Source organism: Symphalangus syndactylus, chromosome 22, assembly GCF_028878055.3.
Source record: "Symphalangus syndactylus isolate Jambi chromosome 22, NHGRI_mSymSyn1-v2.1_pri, whole genome shotgun sequence".
NCBI classification, from domain to species: domain Eukaryota; kingdom Metazoa; phylum Chordata; class Mammalia; order Primates; family Hylobatidae; genus Symphalangus; species Symphalangus syndactylus.
In genome coordinates, this window is record NC_072444.2 from 27,619,438 (window position 1) to 27,636,013 (window position 16,576).

The 16,576-nt window shown below is 52.7% G+C and overlaps 1 protein-coding gene across 2 annotated transcripts in view; it reads right to left on the minus strand.

Moving 5' to 3' along the window:
• Positions 1 to 354: 354 nt before the first annotated feature.
• Positions 355 to 16,576, minus strand: part of H6PD (hexose-6-phosphate dehydrogenase/glucose 1-dehydrogenase) — a 37,193-nt gene continuing 20,971 nt past the window's right edge. For both annotated transcript variants that reach the window (XM_055262472.2, XM_063631967.1), the window contains exons 5-6: positions 9,755 to 10,024; positions 355 to 8,534 (exon numbers count right to left, since the gene is read on the minus strand). In XM_055262472.2, the coding sequence (XP_055118447.1) occupies positions 7,174 to 8,534; positions 9,755 to 10,024 (1,631 nt within the window). In that variant the 3' untranslated portion in view covers positions 355 to 7,173. The remainder of the gene's footprint in view (positions 8,535 to 9,754; positions 10,025 to 16,576) is intronic.

Genomic DNA, 16,576 nt, shown 5'->3' on the forward strand with positions numbered 1-16,576 from the left:
CTCTGGTGTCCTCAAACATCCTTCCCTCCTGATATCTCCCACTCAGGGGTGAGCTCCCTCCCCTCTAGTGGGCTGCCGGGAAGGTTGGGGGACTCTTCCCAGACTGCTTAGGAGTCTATGAAATGTGATCATCCTGCCCACCGCTGTCTCTCCCATGAGGCCCACAGACCCTCTTGCAAATGGAATGCACTGGCTTGCTCAGACACACTTACACTTGCAACGGGCATGCGGCTGTCCTCGGTTCAGGGCCCTCACTCACCGCAGCCCTCCCCTCCTCCAAGAATACACATAGCATGATGCTGGGGCCTACAAACCCCTACACCTCATGCCCCAAATAAAGAATTAAAGCCCAGATTTTGGCAAATCAATTTTATTGTTTAAAAAAATAAATGTTACATTTGACATAGAAAAAGACATCTTAAAAATGTTTTTAAAAGGTTTAAAAAGGCATTTGTTCTGGCCAGGCATGGTGGCTCCTGCCTGTAATCCCAGCACTTTGGGAGGCTGAGGCGGACGGATCACCTGAGGTCAGGAGTTCGAGACCAGCCTGGCCAACATGGTGAAACTCCGTCTCTATTAAAAATACAAAAATTTGCTGGGCATGGTGGTGTAATCCCAGCTACTCAGGAGGCTGAGGTAGGAGAATCACTTGAACCCGGGAGGCAAAGGTTGCAGTGAGCCGAGATCACGCCACTGCACTCCAGCACTCCAGCCTGGGCGTCAGAGCGAGACTCTGTCTCAAAAAAAAAAAAAAAAAAAGCATTTGTTCTGAATGTGCCTCATCATCCCAGGCAGGCATCTGTAAGTTTCCATTGTTTCCATAAAAACCAGTGGGGTTCCCCTCTCTGAAAAAAAGCACGAACATTCTTGCTGCTTGGCAGTGGGTGGCTCTCATGCCCACGCGTCTCCACCCAAGGGAACAGTCTCTCTGCTCCTCACCTGGCAGAAGCCCAGACCCTGAGTCCCTAGCGCAGGGCAGAGTGCAGAAACATGATCCAGATGCAGCAGGCGCCGCCCGTCTAGTTCTCCTGCAACAGCCTCTTAGCACTGCTCCAATCTGACCTGCCCGGCTGGAATCACAGTTCCCACTCCAGCACAGGTAAAGATGAGCTCCCAGGAGCCAGCAGGGGCTCTGCCCCTGGGATCTGCTGCCAGCCGGCTCTTCCCGGTGGACAGAACTAGGAGGGTCAGGCTGTACCCAGCACATCTCAGAAAGATGGAGGCAAGCTGGGTTCCTGATGATTTCCAGCTAATACAGGTCCTTCCTCCTGCACGCAGGCACCCCGTAACGCTTTATAACAGATGCCTCTAGACTTCTGTGGGGGTAAAGTGAAGGACCCAAAGTGACACAGGTAGTGTCTGTTCACACTTCCACTTTCAAAGCTAACTACTAGCTGTTCAAATATACTCCATACAGCTTTCAGCAAATCAAAGTGTTTACCTCTCCCACACCAAGGGAAGAAAAGATGCAGACTGCCTTTAAAGCACCTGACAGCAAGGCGAGGGTTTTAAAGATCAGCCTTGAGAATCAAAACAGCAGCAGAAGTGTCGTTACTCCAGTGCTCTCCCTTCCCATGCGTGGGTCACACATAGAGAGGCACGTCCCCAGTGCTTTGCAAACAGAAGCGCTCCCAAAAGTTGGCTAGAGGGAATGCTTCGGCAAAGACATCATCTTCCCCCTGGCTTGCTGGACTCTCGGAAATGCATCTGAAAGCCCTTGCCATCCTGTCTTGTGCTGATGACAGCATGAGCCCGGTTGCCCCTTGCTCGGCAACAAGCTGCGAGATCCTCAGCTTCTCACTCATACCCCACCTCGAGCTGCTGACGGCAGCCGGGAGAACCGTGTGTGGCTGTTCCTGGATGACATCTGCTGTCACTAGTCTTCCCAGAACATCCGCTGCCCAGGGTTCCTGCTGCCTTCCCCAGTGGACAGATTTTCCAGGGAAGACTGAGGAAATTGGAGGGGGAGCTCTGCTCTACAGCGGAAGTCACAGAAGGTGGGCTTTTCGTTTTATAGGGAGACTTCCCAGTGGGCTGCAAAAGGAAAATCAAGAACAGGGAGTTCCCAACTCACCCCCTCTGCATGAGCAAATGAAGATGGACACTGGACTGCGCCGACTGACACCGGGACTCACGCTTGCTGGTCAGTGGACAAGAGATAAAGGCAAGCAGGATTATCACAGGAATAAATCTGCACTTCCAACGGGGCAGCTCCCATGACTGAGTTACAATGCTTGGAGCCCCCGAGGGCAGAGTGGCACCAGGTGGGAGGTTGATACTGCATCACCGCTTCAGATGCCCTCGCAGGCTCTGATTCGCTGCCAGGTGCTGGTGAGGCTGGAAGAACTTCCTTCCTTCCTATGTACAATGCAAACAGCGCTGCTTCAAGTGCTACCCACACGGGTGCAGCCTCATGGGAGAGTTGCGGAGAGGGAATGCATTCAGTTCAGCCAGTGGACGGCCAGGAGTAAGCAGCCCCTGGTGGGTCACATGGCCTATGACGTCTGGAGGCCGCAGATCTTCACCCTCTGGAGTCTCATTTGCAGGGTGGATGGGTGCTAGGGTGTCGTCCGGTCACTGTGGCCACCTCACCCTCGTCACCACAGGCCTTTCCTGCGCCGTGCTCACTCTGACTCTGAGATGCTGCCAGGCAGTTTTTTTTTTTTTTTTTTTTAAACCAGTGGAGTAAGTTCTAAGGGAGCCCCATGTGCTTAAGATAAAAACGTAGCTGGTAAAGTGGATGCAGAGGCTGCTTCTGTGAGGCTGCATATATCTTACAGGACAAAAAGTTTTGTACTTGAAAACCAAATTCTGGGAAACAGCCCTGCAGGTTTTTGGCAAGCTTCTCCCTCCCTGTCATGAGTTCCACCTGGGCCCTCTGGGAGAACAGGGACAGGAGAAATGCAAGCAAAGCAGACAGGCCCGGAGTTGGAGCCTGAGCCCTGCATATTTTGGAATGGAACCCCTCAGGGGAATAGTCTGGAATAGTAGGCCAAACGGTAGGAAGCTTTGATTACCCTGCTAATTTGGGGGCCCAAGAGTAGGGCTAAAGCATTGTTTGCAGAGAAACAAACAGGGAAATTCAGTAAGAAGGGCCTATTTTAACTTGCAGTTAGCAGAAGAATTTGTCCCCAGATTTTGATCTAGCTTAAAGTCCCTTGATTCCTTCCCCTCTACAAATGGCAATCATGCTTGCCCTAGAGATGCTGACTGACAAGGTCTCCCAAAGGAGGGGACCTTCTGCCATTTATGGGCCCCTAAGTGCACACGTGGGCTTCCACGCGGACGCAATCATTGGTCCCCACCAGGGAACCTGGACTGTGGGAACTGCCGCCACCATAGGACCCGAGGGCTTCCAGGCCAGGAAGAGGCAAGCAGCCTGCCTGGGAACACAGTGCTGGAACCTGGAACCCTACAGACTTGGGTTCTGAGCGGGGCTGCTCCCTGGGCTGTTGTCATCACTCTTTCTTTCCTTTTTTTTTTTTGGTCTTTTCTGAGACAGGGTCTCACTCTGTTTTCCAGGCTAGAGTGCAATAGTGCAATCACACCTTACTGCAGCCTCAGCCTCCTGGGCTCAGGTGATCCTCCCACCTCAGCCTCCCGAGTAGCTGGGACCACAGGTGGGCACCACCATGCCTGGTTTTAAAACTTTTTGTAGAGATGGGGTCTCACTATGTTGCCCAGGCTGGTTTCAACCTTCTGGGCTCAAGTGATCCTCTCACCTCAGCCTCCCATAGTGCTGGGATTACAGGCATAATCCACCGCACCTAGCCCAATTTAGTGAATTTTAAGAAGCATTTTTAAAAAATGAAAACTAAAAAATAGAGGATATCCGAGGTCCTAAGGGTAAGAATTTATGAAACTTGCTTGGAACACAGGATGGACTGACTTATGATGGAAGGCACGTTTCTTGCTACAGATCATGGTCTGAAGTCTGAAAGCTACCAGCCTAGAGGGTTCTGAGAACTTCTCCTTCCTAACACAGGTGAAGGGAAAGGGGTGGGCAGGCATGGAGGCACACGGACATGTCCAGGTTTGGACTTTTCCAACGTGATTTGCAGAAGGCACTTGAATCTGGAAAGCAGACCTTTGGCATTTCGACCCTCACCCACACTCCCACACCCACTCTGCACAGATCCGTGGTGCATCCGAGGCAGGGCTGAGTTAGAACAGGACATCCTAGGCTCGGCGGCAGTGACTATTATTCAGAAATGGCGATATCAAGGGCCGGCCTGCCCTTCATCCTGCAGGGGTACTTGGGCACGCGGAGGCCCCTCTCTCTGGTGTTGCAACTGGAAAGGAGTCGGTTCCTGAAGAACAGATAGGAGAGTGCTGGGCCCAGGTACCCTGGGAGAGAGGAGGGAAATGAAAAGAAATCCGGCACAGGAGCTGCGGGGATCGGGGCATCAGGAGGCGGCAGTGCGGTGCAAGGGCTCCCCCACGCGGCCAGCTGTGGAACTTCCACCACGACTCCCTGCCCTCTCCTGAGCCCGCCCATTACGCTCAGATGCTGGGTGCCAGGAGGGTGGCTTCCCGGCTCTGGGCACTGTGGTTCTGTCCTAACGAGGGGCGCTCTCTGGGTATAAAAACAGATGTTCTGGCTGGGTGTGGTGGCTCACGCCTGTAATCCCAGCACTTTGGGAGGCTGAGGTGGGTAGACTGCCTGAGCTCAGGAGTTCGAGACCAGCCTGGGCAACATGGTGAAACCCTGTTTCTACTAAAATACAAAAATTAGACAGGCATGGTGGCCGGCGCCTGTAGTCGCAGCTACTTGGGCTGAGGCACGAGAATTGCCTGAACCCAGGAGCCGGAGGTTGTAGTGAGCCAAGATCTCGTCACTGCGCTCCAGCATGGGCGACAGAGAGAGACTCTGCCCCCCCAAAAAAAAAAAAAAAAAAAAAAAGACATGCTCTGTCTGGCCTGGGTTGTTGGTGGCCAGAGTAAGTAGTCTGAACAAGAGCCCCAGCTTGGGAACCATATCTCAGACTGGCATTGAAAATGAAAGCCAGGCCGGGCGCGGTGGCTCACGCTTGTAATCCCAGCACTTTAGGAGGCCGAGGCGGGTGGATCACAAGGTCAGGAGATCGAGACCACGGTGAAACCCCGTCTCTACTAAAAATACAAAAAATTAGCCGGGCGTGGTGGTGGGCGCCTGTAGTCCCAGCTACTCGGAGAGGCTGAGGCAGGAGAATGGCGTGAACCCAGGAGGCGGAGCTTGCAGTGAGCCGAGATTGAGCCACTGCACTCCAGCCCGGGTGACAGAGCGAGACTCCGTCTCAAAAAAAAAAAAAAAAAAAAAAAAAGAAAGAAAATGAAAGCCAGGATTCCTTTAAATCCATAGCCTTGAAGTATAAACAGTCCAGAGAGAAACTGACTTCACCATGCTCCCTCACCCAAGAAAGCCCTCTCTGAAAATGCGCTAGAAAGTTTGTATCTGCCTGATCCAGAGAGCAGGTGTAAGGTGTGGGAGAAGCCAGACAGAAGAATCGACCTTAACCAAGAGTTCCATCTCCCAGCCTTAAGTTGTGGGATGTTGAACAAACAAAACTACACGTGTCCTGGGAATTTTCTTTGTGGTGTTTTTAAAAAGAATGTCAGAGCCTTCCTTGGGGGTTTCAGAAAAGCAGGTATTGCTGGCCCATGGCTTCTCAAGATCACAGTCCCCAATCTATGCTCACCAGGAAGATACCCACTTACTTCCCCAGTCTCAGGCAGAGAGTTAGTGGTGAAGTGAGAGGTGGCAGGAGAGACCGGCAGACAGGAAGCCACGGGGTCACCAAGGGGCAGGAAGAGAAGGCCTGGCTGCGGCCCTGTCACCCACCAAGTGAGTCCCTGAAAAGGCTGTGGGCAGCCCCCCCGCCAGTGAGGCCTGGCTCCTGTCTGGTGGGAGCAGAACCGCCTGGATGGCCCAGTGTCACCTGATGCTCTATCTCTCTCCCCGCTAATGAGCTGTCACCTCAGTGGGTGATTTAACTGGATCTTTCCTGGTAAAACAAGAGGGGCTACTGAGAGCGGAAACACCCACCCGGGAGTCCCCTGAGATGGAAATGACCCTCTTAAATTGGGGCTCTCTGGAATGGCCTGATTATCTGCACCCAGTGTGCTTCATGGAGGAAGGCTAGCAGGACAGAGGAGCAGCAGCGGGCAGGGGTCCTCCCTGAGGAAGCTGGGGGAATGAGACCCCACCTCCCCACACAGAGCCAGTCATCAAATGAGAAATGGAGCTCCAAACAGCACTGAGATTTCTAGGGCTGGGTGCAGCAGCTCACACCTGTAATCCCAGCACTCTGGGAGGCTGAGATGGGAGGATCGCTTGAGCCCAGGAGTTTGAGACCAGCCTGGGCAACATAGCAAGAGCTCATCTCTGCAAATATTTTTTTTTTTAATTAAAAAAGAAGAAAAGATTTCTGGAACCCTTTCCACAGTCTAGTCTTTGCTGCTGTATTCCTGTTATCAGCCCTCATTCTCTATAAATGGAGTCTGAGGAACAGCAAAGACACAGGGAGGAGCCAGGAATTCCTACTGCACAGCCAGGATGGAGGAGAGATGGATGGCAAGCGGGAGCAGGTGGAGGCAGTGAAGAGGAGGGCCACAGGCTAGATGTGCAGAGGTTCTAGAAGATGGGGCAGCTGGGGAAGGAGGGGCTTGACCTCCTCAGGGTCTCAAGACAGTCCCCAGTGCCCCTGCTTTGCACGGGGCAATGTACTCCCCTGGGCGCCTCTGCACCCTTCTGTCCACCAATCATGCTCTGAATGTTCCCCGGGAGGCAGTTCAAGGATCACCTCCCCCAGGAAACCTTCCCTGATTAACCTCAGCCCACCACGTCTCCTCTTGTGAACGCTGGAGTTTGGGCGCCATCCTGTGTTGTGCTGGTTGATGTGAATGTGTAACTGCTGGAGGGCTTTTCTTAAGGCTTCTCTCCTGGCCTGGATTTGAAGCTTCTCAGGAGCAGACTCTGTTTCTTCCTTGTTTCTGCATCTATCCACCACTACACAGAGCTGCCTGTCAAAGGCATCGGGACAAGGCCTTGTCCTGCCCTCTCTGGGGCCTGACTGTGGGACAGAAGGTTCTAGAGAGCCAGGGCACGCTGGGCAGGTGGTGGGGCCGAGAAGGGAGGGAAGACACGGGTGAAGGAAAGCATAGGAGCGGAGCGGGCAAGGGGCACAGGCGCCCTCATCCCAGGAAGGCGTCGTAGTCCATGTACCACACCAGCTGGCCGGAGTGTGGCAGGACACCTGAGATGGGCCACTTCTTGGGCTCATGGCCCACCCGGCTCACCAGCGTGGTGATCTCACGCTTCATCCTGCCCATGACCAGGACTGCCACCTTCTTGGCGCGGTTGATGAGAGGCAGGCTAAGGCTCATGCGGCGGTGTGGCTGGGAGGGGCTCGTGGTCAGCACGACCAGCTGCTCGCCGTCCAGGCCGGTGGGTGACTGTGGGAAGAGGGAGGCTGTGTGCCCGTCGGCACCCATGCCCAGCAGCACCAGGTCGAAGCTACTGTTAGCCACCAGGGCTGAGATCTCCCTGGCATAGATCTGGGCGCCCTGGTCCTCCTCGGCGCAGAGCCGCTGCTGCAGGTGCACAGGCATGGGGTGGATGTTGTAGTAGGGGATCCGGACGTGCTGCAGCAGGTGGGCCTGCAGGCCCTGGAAGTTGGACTCTGGGTCCGAGAGTGGGACACAGCGCTCGTCAACCAGCCACAGGTGCGTGTGGGCCCAAGGGAAGCCATAGTGTGCCGTGGCCAGCTGCTGGAACAGGGCCACGGGGCTTGAGCCCCCCGACAGCGCCAGGTGGAACTGGCCAAAGCGCCGCACGGCTCGCACAGCGGTGGCCTCGATGTCGTTAGCCAGCTTTGAGATCAGCTCCTCGGACCAGGCAGAGACCAACGGGCTCTCTCGGTACTTGGCCCTGAGGACCTGGAAGTCACTGGGCATTGGGGCCGGCCCTGGCCCTGGCACCAGCTGCTCCGGCTGCTGCTGGGAAAAGAACAACCGGCCGCTACTGAACTCAAAGTCCAACAGGCGGCCGTTCTCAGCTCCTCCAGGGTAGAGGCGTGGGGCCTTATGGGCCAGGCTCTCCAGCAGAGGGGTCCAGAAGTCCCAGGAGGCCAGCAAGTTCTCTGTGGTGATGAAGGAATCCTTCCGGCCGTGGAAGATATGGGATAAGAGGATGGAGTGGGCGTCCCGCTCCTGCACAGGGCTGTAGGCGTAGTAATCGGACAGAGGGCTGCCGAAAAGGCGGAGCCCAGGTGGGCCCTCCATTTCCTTCCAGCTGGAGGGCAGGGAGGGCCTGAACAGGTTCCTGCTGACCAGCACGGCGGGGCTGCCCAGGTCGCCGTGGCCGATGTGGAAGATGAGCTGCCGGGGCAGGCACTGGCTCTGCGCCGCGGCCCAGTGCTTTTCGCTCTGCACACAGCAGGCCTGGTTCTTGAACAAGATCCGAGCATAGCCCACTCTCTCATCCAAGGCTTTGCCAGACATCAGGATGAAGGGCACGCCCTCCCAGCGAAGGTTGTCGATGTGCACTAGGACGGCTGGGGCGAGGGAACAGCAGAGGGTGACTCTCTGGCACAGACCAGGACTCTCCAGCCAGCCCTCTCCTCTCCTTGCTGGCCCCTGTGGGCATCCCCCTGCCTCAGGGAAGCCCCTCACCTTGCCATGCTCACCCCTCGCCTTGCCATGCTCACCCCTCACCTTGCCATGCTCACCCCTCGCCTGGCATCTCTTCCATGACCTTCTCTTCCCAGTCCATGTTTGAAAACCGGCCTCTGGGGCTATCTCTACGGCTTTGACACCTGCCTTCCTTGAGGCCTGTCTTAGAGTTATGGTCCCCAGCAAAGGAGAACTGGGCTGAGAGCATCCAACCTGGAGACTCTAAAGGATGCCCCACAGTGGGGGCAAGTGGGGTGGGGGACCCTGACTCTTAGGTGTGTGAGGGGTCAGGGGGTCCTACAGAGAAACGTGCCCCCCTCCTGTTTGTGAAGCATTCAGGATACACCCGACGCAGGGTCGGAGGTGTGGGGTGGGGAGACAGTCACCAAGCAGAGGTCCGTGGGTGGGGTGTTGGCGAGGAGGGGCAAGGCCTGGTGGCAAGAGCCAGGGGCTGACAGTATTCCATGCCCAAGTTCCAAGCCTGGTTCATTTTGACAACTTCACCGAGCCTTACGTTTCCTCACCTATAAAACGGGGCTAATGGCCTCTGCCTTGTGGTTGGTGCATGAGGCTTGTATGAGAGGCATCTATAAAGCACCTGGCATACGGCGCATGCTCAGCAGGCAGCTGTGGCTCTTACTGCCTGGCTGCTACCTGGTGAGGAGCCAGCCTCTCCCAGAAAGCCCTGGGCCTCTGGAACGGCCCAGAGGACAGCCCTGGCATGGCACTTGGCCGCGGAAGTGTCTCCAGCTGTGGCCAGGCAAAAGGCTTGTGGCCTCACTGGGGAGGCCCTATGAGGCAGGAACCAGGTCTGTCTGAGCCTCGCACAACAAACCCTTGGGAAGCATCTGGGACTGAACTGGGGCTGACACGAGGCCATGGCCATCGGGATGTCCTTCACCCTGAGGGCACCACCAGCTGGCCTGCCGCTTTAGGCTAGTAGGAGGCCAGGGAGACAGGGGAATGCCATCCTTGCCTCCGAGCACCCTGGGGGAAATCCCACCTCAAGTCCCCTCCACCCTACCCAAGGGCGTCTGCATTTGGAAAGCTGCTCCTGGCGAAGTGGGCAGCCCAGTGCCCCATGCCCGGCCCCAGGGCCCACCTGCGAAGGTCGGTGTCAGGCTGTGGAAGCTGTCTGGCTTCTGCAGCTCTCTGCGCACCTGCTCGCTGTAAGACTGGTACTGGCCCACGATGGCACTGCCCCTCTGCAGGCCCCGCAGCGCCTGGAAGACCTGAAGCTTGTGCCGCAGCACAGCCTCCGCATTGCTGACATTGTGGGGCAGCTCCATGGCTACGAGGGTGAGGACCTCCGTCAGATGGTTCTGGAGGACGTCGCGAATGACACCGTACTCCTCGTAGAAGCTGGTGCGGCCTGGTGGAGGGAGGTGGAGAAGTGGGGAGGATGTAAAGAGAGGCCAGAGCATCAGATCCCCCCCGGGTGCACCAAAACCCCAGCCCGCACATTCATCCTGCATCCTCTTCCCCCAGTCCACAGGGCCTATAAAAATGGTGCACACCAAAGCCAACCTCACCACGAGAAGGGAGGGAGGAAGTCTTGAAGCCACCTCTGTCAATGAGAACTACTGTAAGAGAAGGTGTCAAATCCGTGAGCCTCTATGGAAATCCACACCAAGAAAGCTCTATTCCCAGCAAAGGCCAGATTGCCTCTGCAGATACTGGCCAGCCCCCTGCCCCGCCCTGCCTGGCCACTGCCAGCAGGAGGCTCGGCACTGTGGGGGCTATGGCACCATGGCGGGGGCTGGGGCCCCAGAGTATGACTGCTGCTTACTAGCATGTGATCTTGGGTAAGTTACTTGACTTTTGTTCCTGCATCTTGCCCTTGGATGAGACTAACAAGTGCCGCCTCAGTACCGGGCGCACACCTGTGCCAGGCAATGTGCAGGGGAGTGGGAGGGAGGGAAAGTGGGAAGAAGAGAAAAGGAAGCAAACAAAATTACAGAGCAGTTGTGACAGAGAGTAATGAAAAGGCCCCTCTGAGACCTGAAGAGCCAGCCTCGCAAAAAGCCAAGGAGAAAGTATCTCAACTGCAGGGACCCTCAGGTGCCAAAGCCCCGAGGCAGGAAGGAACTTGGTGTGCTGGGGGCCAGATGGAGGTAAGCAAAGAGCGGGGAAAATGGTGAGGCTGGAGAGGAGATCGGGGTCTTGCAGGACAAGGCGAAGAGGCTGGACTTTTTTCTAAGATCAGTTGTAGGGGGGACACTGGAGGGTTTGAGGCAGGAGAAGACGAGACCTGACCTATATTGGGGATCGACCCCTGGTCTTGGGGGGAGAATGGGTGCAGACGCAAGGCAGACAAGGAAGAGGCTGCAGAGCTGCCCAGCAAAGATTACTGGGCCTGGACTAATGGGCAGTACAGGAGCTGGAGGGGAGGGAGAGGCACCCCAGGGTCAGGATTGACTGGACCTGCTGACAGATGGGGTGGGTGTGAGCAAAATGGAGGCCCCAAAGATGAGCCCTGGAAGTGGGGCCTGAGCAGAGGGACAGGCAGTGGAGGCGCTCACAGACATGGGGAGGCGGAAGCAGAGGGGTTTGGTGGAGGGTTTAGGTGTGTTTAGGCTGAAGACCCCCAGGTGCAGATGTCCAGTTGTCAGGTGTACGGGGTAACTGTGACGATAAAAGGGAAGAACACCTGGAGAACATGGAGCAGCACGCCCAGCATAACAACAGCAACATAACAACACCAGCCTAACAACATAACACCAGCATAAGAGCAGTGCAGCAACACCAGCGTAACAACAACATAACAACACCAATGTAACAACAGCAACATAACAACACCAGCCTAACAACATAACACCAGCATAACAGCAGTGCAACAACACCAGCGTAACAACATAACAACACTGACGTAACAACAGCAACGTAACACCACCAGTGTAACAACATAACAACACCAGCATAATAGCTGTGTAACAACACCAGCATAACAACGGTAACATAACACCAGCATAACAACAACATAACAACAGCAGAGTAACAACAGCAACGTAACAACAGCATTGTAACAACAACATAACACTGGTGTAACAACAGCAACATAACAACACTGGTGTAACAACAACATAACACTGGTGTAACAACGTAACACCAGCATAACAACAACAAAACAACACCGACATAACAACATAACACCAGCATAACAACAGCAACATAACAACACTGGTGTAACAACAATGTAACACCAGTATAACAGCAGCAACATTACACTGGTATAACAACAACATAACACTGGTGTAAAACAGCAACATAACAACACTGGTGTAACAATAACATAACAAAGCTGGTATAACAACAACAACATAACACTGGTGTTAACAGCAGTGTAACAACACCAGCATAACAACAACATAACACCAGCTTAACAACAGCAATATAACACCAGCTAACAGCAATGTAACAACACTGGCGTTAACAACGTAACAACACCGGCAACAACAAAACAACACTGGCGTAACAACAGCAACGTAACAACACAAGCATAACAACGTAACAGTAACATAACACCAGTGTAACAACATAACAGCAGAGTAACAACAGCAACATAACAACACTAGCATAACAACAACATAACAACACTGGTGTAACAACAGCAACATAACAACACTGGTGTAACAACATAACACCAGTGTAACAATGTTAACATCAGTGTAACAACAACAACAAAACAACGCCAGCAAAACACCACCACCATAGCAACAGCAACATAACAACACTGGTGTAACAACATAACACTGGTGTAACAACATAACACCAGCGTAACAACAACAAAACAACACCGACATAACACCATCACCATAACAACAGCAACATAACACTGGTGTAACAACAATGTAACACCGGTATAACAACAGCAACATAACACCAGTGTAACAACGTAACACCAGCGTAACAACAACAACAAAACAACGCCAGCATAACAACATAACACCACCGTAGCAACAGCAACATAACACCACCAGTATAACAACAATGTAACACCGGTGTAACAACAGCAACATAACACCAGTGTAACAACAACATAACCACACTGGCGTAACAACAGCAACATAACACCGGTGTTAACAGCAATGTTACAACACCAGCATAACAACAACATAACACCAGCTTAACAACAGCAATATAACACCAGCGTAACAGCAACGTAACAATACTGGCGTAACAACGTAACACTGGTGTGACAACGTTAACAACACTGGCATAACAGCAACATAACACTGGTGTAACAACGTAACACCAGCATAACAGCAATGTAACAACACTGGCGTAACAACAACGTAATACCATCAGCGTAACAACGTAACAACACTGGCATAACAGCAACATAACACTGGTGTAACACCACCACCAGTGTAACAACAACATAACACCAGTGTAACAACAACACAACACTGGCGTAACAATGGTGTAACCGTACACCACTAGTGTAACAACATAACGACACTGGTGTAACAACAGCAACATAACAACACCGGTGTGGCCAGGCGTAGTGGCTCACGCCTGTAATCCCAGCACTTTGGGAGGCTGAGGCGGGCAGATTATGAGATCAGGAGATCAAGACCATCCTGACTAACACGGTGAAACCCCGTCTCTACTAAAAAATACAAAAAATTAGCCGGGCGTGGTGGCGGGCGCCTGTAGTCCCAGCTGCTTGGGAGGCTGAGGCAGGAGAATGGCATGAACCTGGGAGGTGGAGCTTGCAGTGAGCCGAGATCGTGCCACTGCATTCCAGCCTGGACGACAGAGCGAGACTCCACCTCAAAAAAACAAACAAACAAAAAAAAACCACCAGTGTAACAACAGCAACATAACACCACCAGTGTAACAACAGCAACATAACACCACCGGCATAACAGCAATGTAACACTGGCATAACAACAGCAACATTAACACTGGCATAACAACATGACAACACTGGCATGACGACATAACACCAGTGTAACAACAACATAACACTGACGTAACAATAGCAACATAACACTGGTGTAACAACAATGTAACAACCCTGGCATAACAATACCGGTATAACAACATAACAACACGGGCATAAAGTAACAACAGCAACGTAACAACGCTGATGTAACAACACCAACATAACACCACCGGCATAACAACAGCAACATAACAACACTGGCATAACAACACCGGTGTAACAACAGCAACATAAAAACAGTGGCATAACACCAACGTAACTGACACCAGCATAACAACACCAACGCTGACAGCAGCCCCGGCCCGCGCTGGGCCCGCACCACTCCTCCCCATACTCACAAAGACCCTGCACGCAGGCACCGTGATCACTCCTGCTCCGCGAGTGAGGAAGGAGGCAGGTGACCAGGCTGGGGCAGGGGGGCAGAAGCAGACACTGCTTAACCACGAGCTCCACTCCACTCCCTCCTCCGAGGCTCAACCCCAGTGAGCACTGATTATCGGTGACTCCAATATACAGGACAGTCCCAGAGCTCAGGGTTCCAACGCATACCACCTTGCAGGAGAGTTCCAATGCCCAAGTCTCCTCACAAGCTCACCTACAGAGAGAGCCTGGCCTCATGACACGAGGAGCCATCGTTTCTCAAAGGCTTCTGCATGCAGGACCCCTAACCTGGGATTCGTTTGTTCACCCAGCAAACTCCCACTCATTGTTAAGGGCTCAGCTCCTAGGAGCTTTGGCCTACCCCTTCTGAGGGGCCCTGGCTTCTCCTAGCCCAGCTGACTGTAATTCAGGCCTGTTTCTCTTTCTTCTCCGCTACAAGGGAGGGGAAGAAAGGCCTGTTTCTCTTCCCCACTACCAGGGAGGCTCCATCTGAGCAGTATCTGCCCTCTGCTGCATCCCTAGCCCCTAACACGGCACTACGTTCAGACAGTGGACAGCAGAGAAAATGAAGATCCACACATTGTCACAGATAAACCTCCAAAACGTAATGTGGTGAGAAAGCAACATGATTACATTGATAAAATAAAAATTAATTTGAAAATAGGATATAGGCCAGGCGGACTGGCTCATGCTGGTAATCCCAGCACTTTGGGAGGCCAAGGCAGGAGGATCACTTGAGCCCAGAGTCCAGGAGTTCAAGACCATCTTGGGCAACAAAGTGAGACTCTGTTTCTACAAGAAATTAAAAAAAAAAAAAATTAGCCAAGTGTGGTCTCAACTATTTGGGAGGCTGGGGTGTGAGGATTGCTTGAGCCCAGGAGGTCAAGGCTGCAGTGAGCTGTGATCGTGCCACTGCACCCCATCTGGACAACACAGCATGAGACCCTGTCTCAAAAAAAAAAAAGAAAAGAAAAAGAAAACAGGATATAAAGTGACCAAAATAAACAGAACTTCAATAAATGAAAAATATAATTGGAAACTAGAAATTCAGTAGCTGGGCCTTACAGATGAAAAACAGCTGTAAAGAGTCAGCCAGCAGAAGACAGAGCTGAAGCGATTCTCCCAAATGCTGGACACAGAGACAAAAAGATCCATGCTCGGACACATACAGGATGACTCTTGTTCAAAATTAAACAACAGGTTGTTTAGGGAACCAGGCGTGCATGGAAACAGAAGGAGAAGCGAGGGAATAATCTATCCATAACTCGTTAGTGTAAGATGAGGAAATAGGTCAGAATGTGGGGAGGGACACGCATGAGAATAAAATTCTTTTTTAAAAACGGGTGGTAGGTGTATTGCCGTTTGTTATACCATAGTTCTGTATCTCTTCCATGCATTCTGTAAACTTTAAATTTACCTAGTATCTAGTTAACATTTAACTCCAACAGACAAAAAGCAGCGGATTCTAAGTTCAGGCCTGCTGAGCCCAGCATGCTCCCTCCCAGCAGCCACTCTCGGTCCACGGCGCCAGTCCTGAGCACCTGCCCTGACCAGGTTGGTCGTGTGCACTCTCGGGCCAACTAGACAGCAAGCATGTCCAGGTCACTGCTGGGGGAACAACCTGCCCTGAATCCAGCCCAATGTGCCATTCCCGACAGCAGCACCAGTGTTGGGGGGCAAGAAATGAAGCCAGCAGCCACTCGTAGGAAGGCACCCTGTCCCCGGCCATAGCGACCAGGAGCTGGAGGGTGCAGCTCTGTCCAGGGATACTAAACCTTGAAATGAGCAGGAAGTCCAGCCCAACTGTGCCAACCAAAATGCCAAGAGTGGTCCCCACTGGGAAAACAATGGCTGAGTTCCCCCAGCTCTGCAGTGTTGTGGCCTTCAAAGTTCTTGTGCTATTGTTGAGAAGACATCCAGAAAAAGAGAAACTGATGACAGCAATGTTTGTGGATCAGTCCATTTACCCTCAGAGTAACAACATATAAGGAGGCCCTTGTATTTCCCCTATTTTAAAATATAAGGAACCTGAAGTTCAGAGAGGTTGGATAACTTACCCAAGGTCACACACAGCTGGTAAAGAGGTAACAAACAGCTTCAAACCCAGGCAGTTGGCCCCAGAGCCTGCAATTCTTAACACCAAAACATTTCCCTTTTAATTACCTACTACTCAACCCTACAACAGAACGGTGTGAAGTTGAGTGGCATGGGCACCACTGGCCTTTAGAAACAGAGCACAATGAAGAAGCCGGCTGAGCTTCTGGAAGGAGGGGTCTAGGGCAAAGCTCAGAGATTCCAATGCCTACTGGGGCCAGCAAAAGCGAAAAGGATGGAGTAAGGCCGGTGTCCCTCAGAGGTACAGTTAAGTACCTCAGCTGCATTCAGGTGGTGCCTCACAGGAGTGTGGGCCCAGGGTGACCAAATCTTCCAATTCTCCTTTTCGGGAGAATGTAAAAAGACAATTCTTCCCTTCCCCTCCAATAATAGAACAGGAAAATTAGGAATATCTTGTATTTGAAAGGGACCTAAGGCCTGGCACAGTGGCTTATGCTTGTTATCCCAGCACTTTGGGAGGCTGAGGTGGGCAGATCT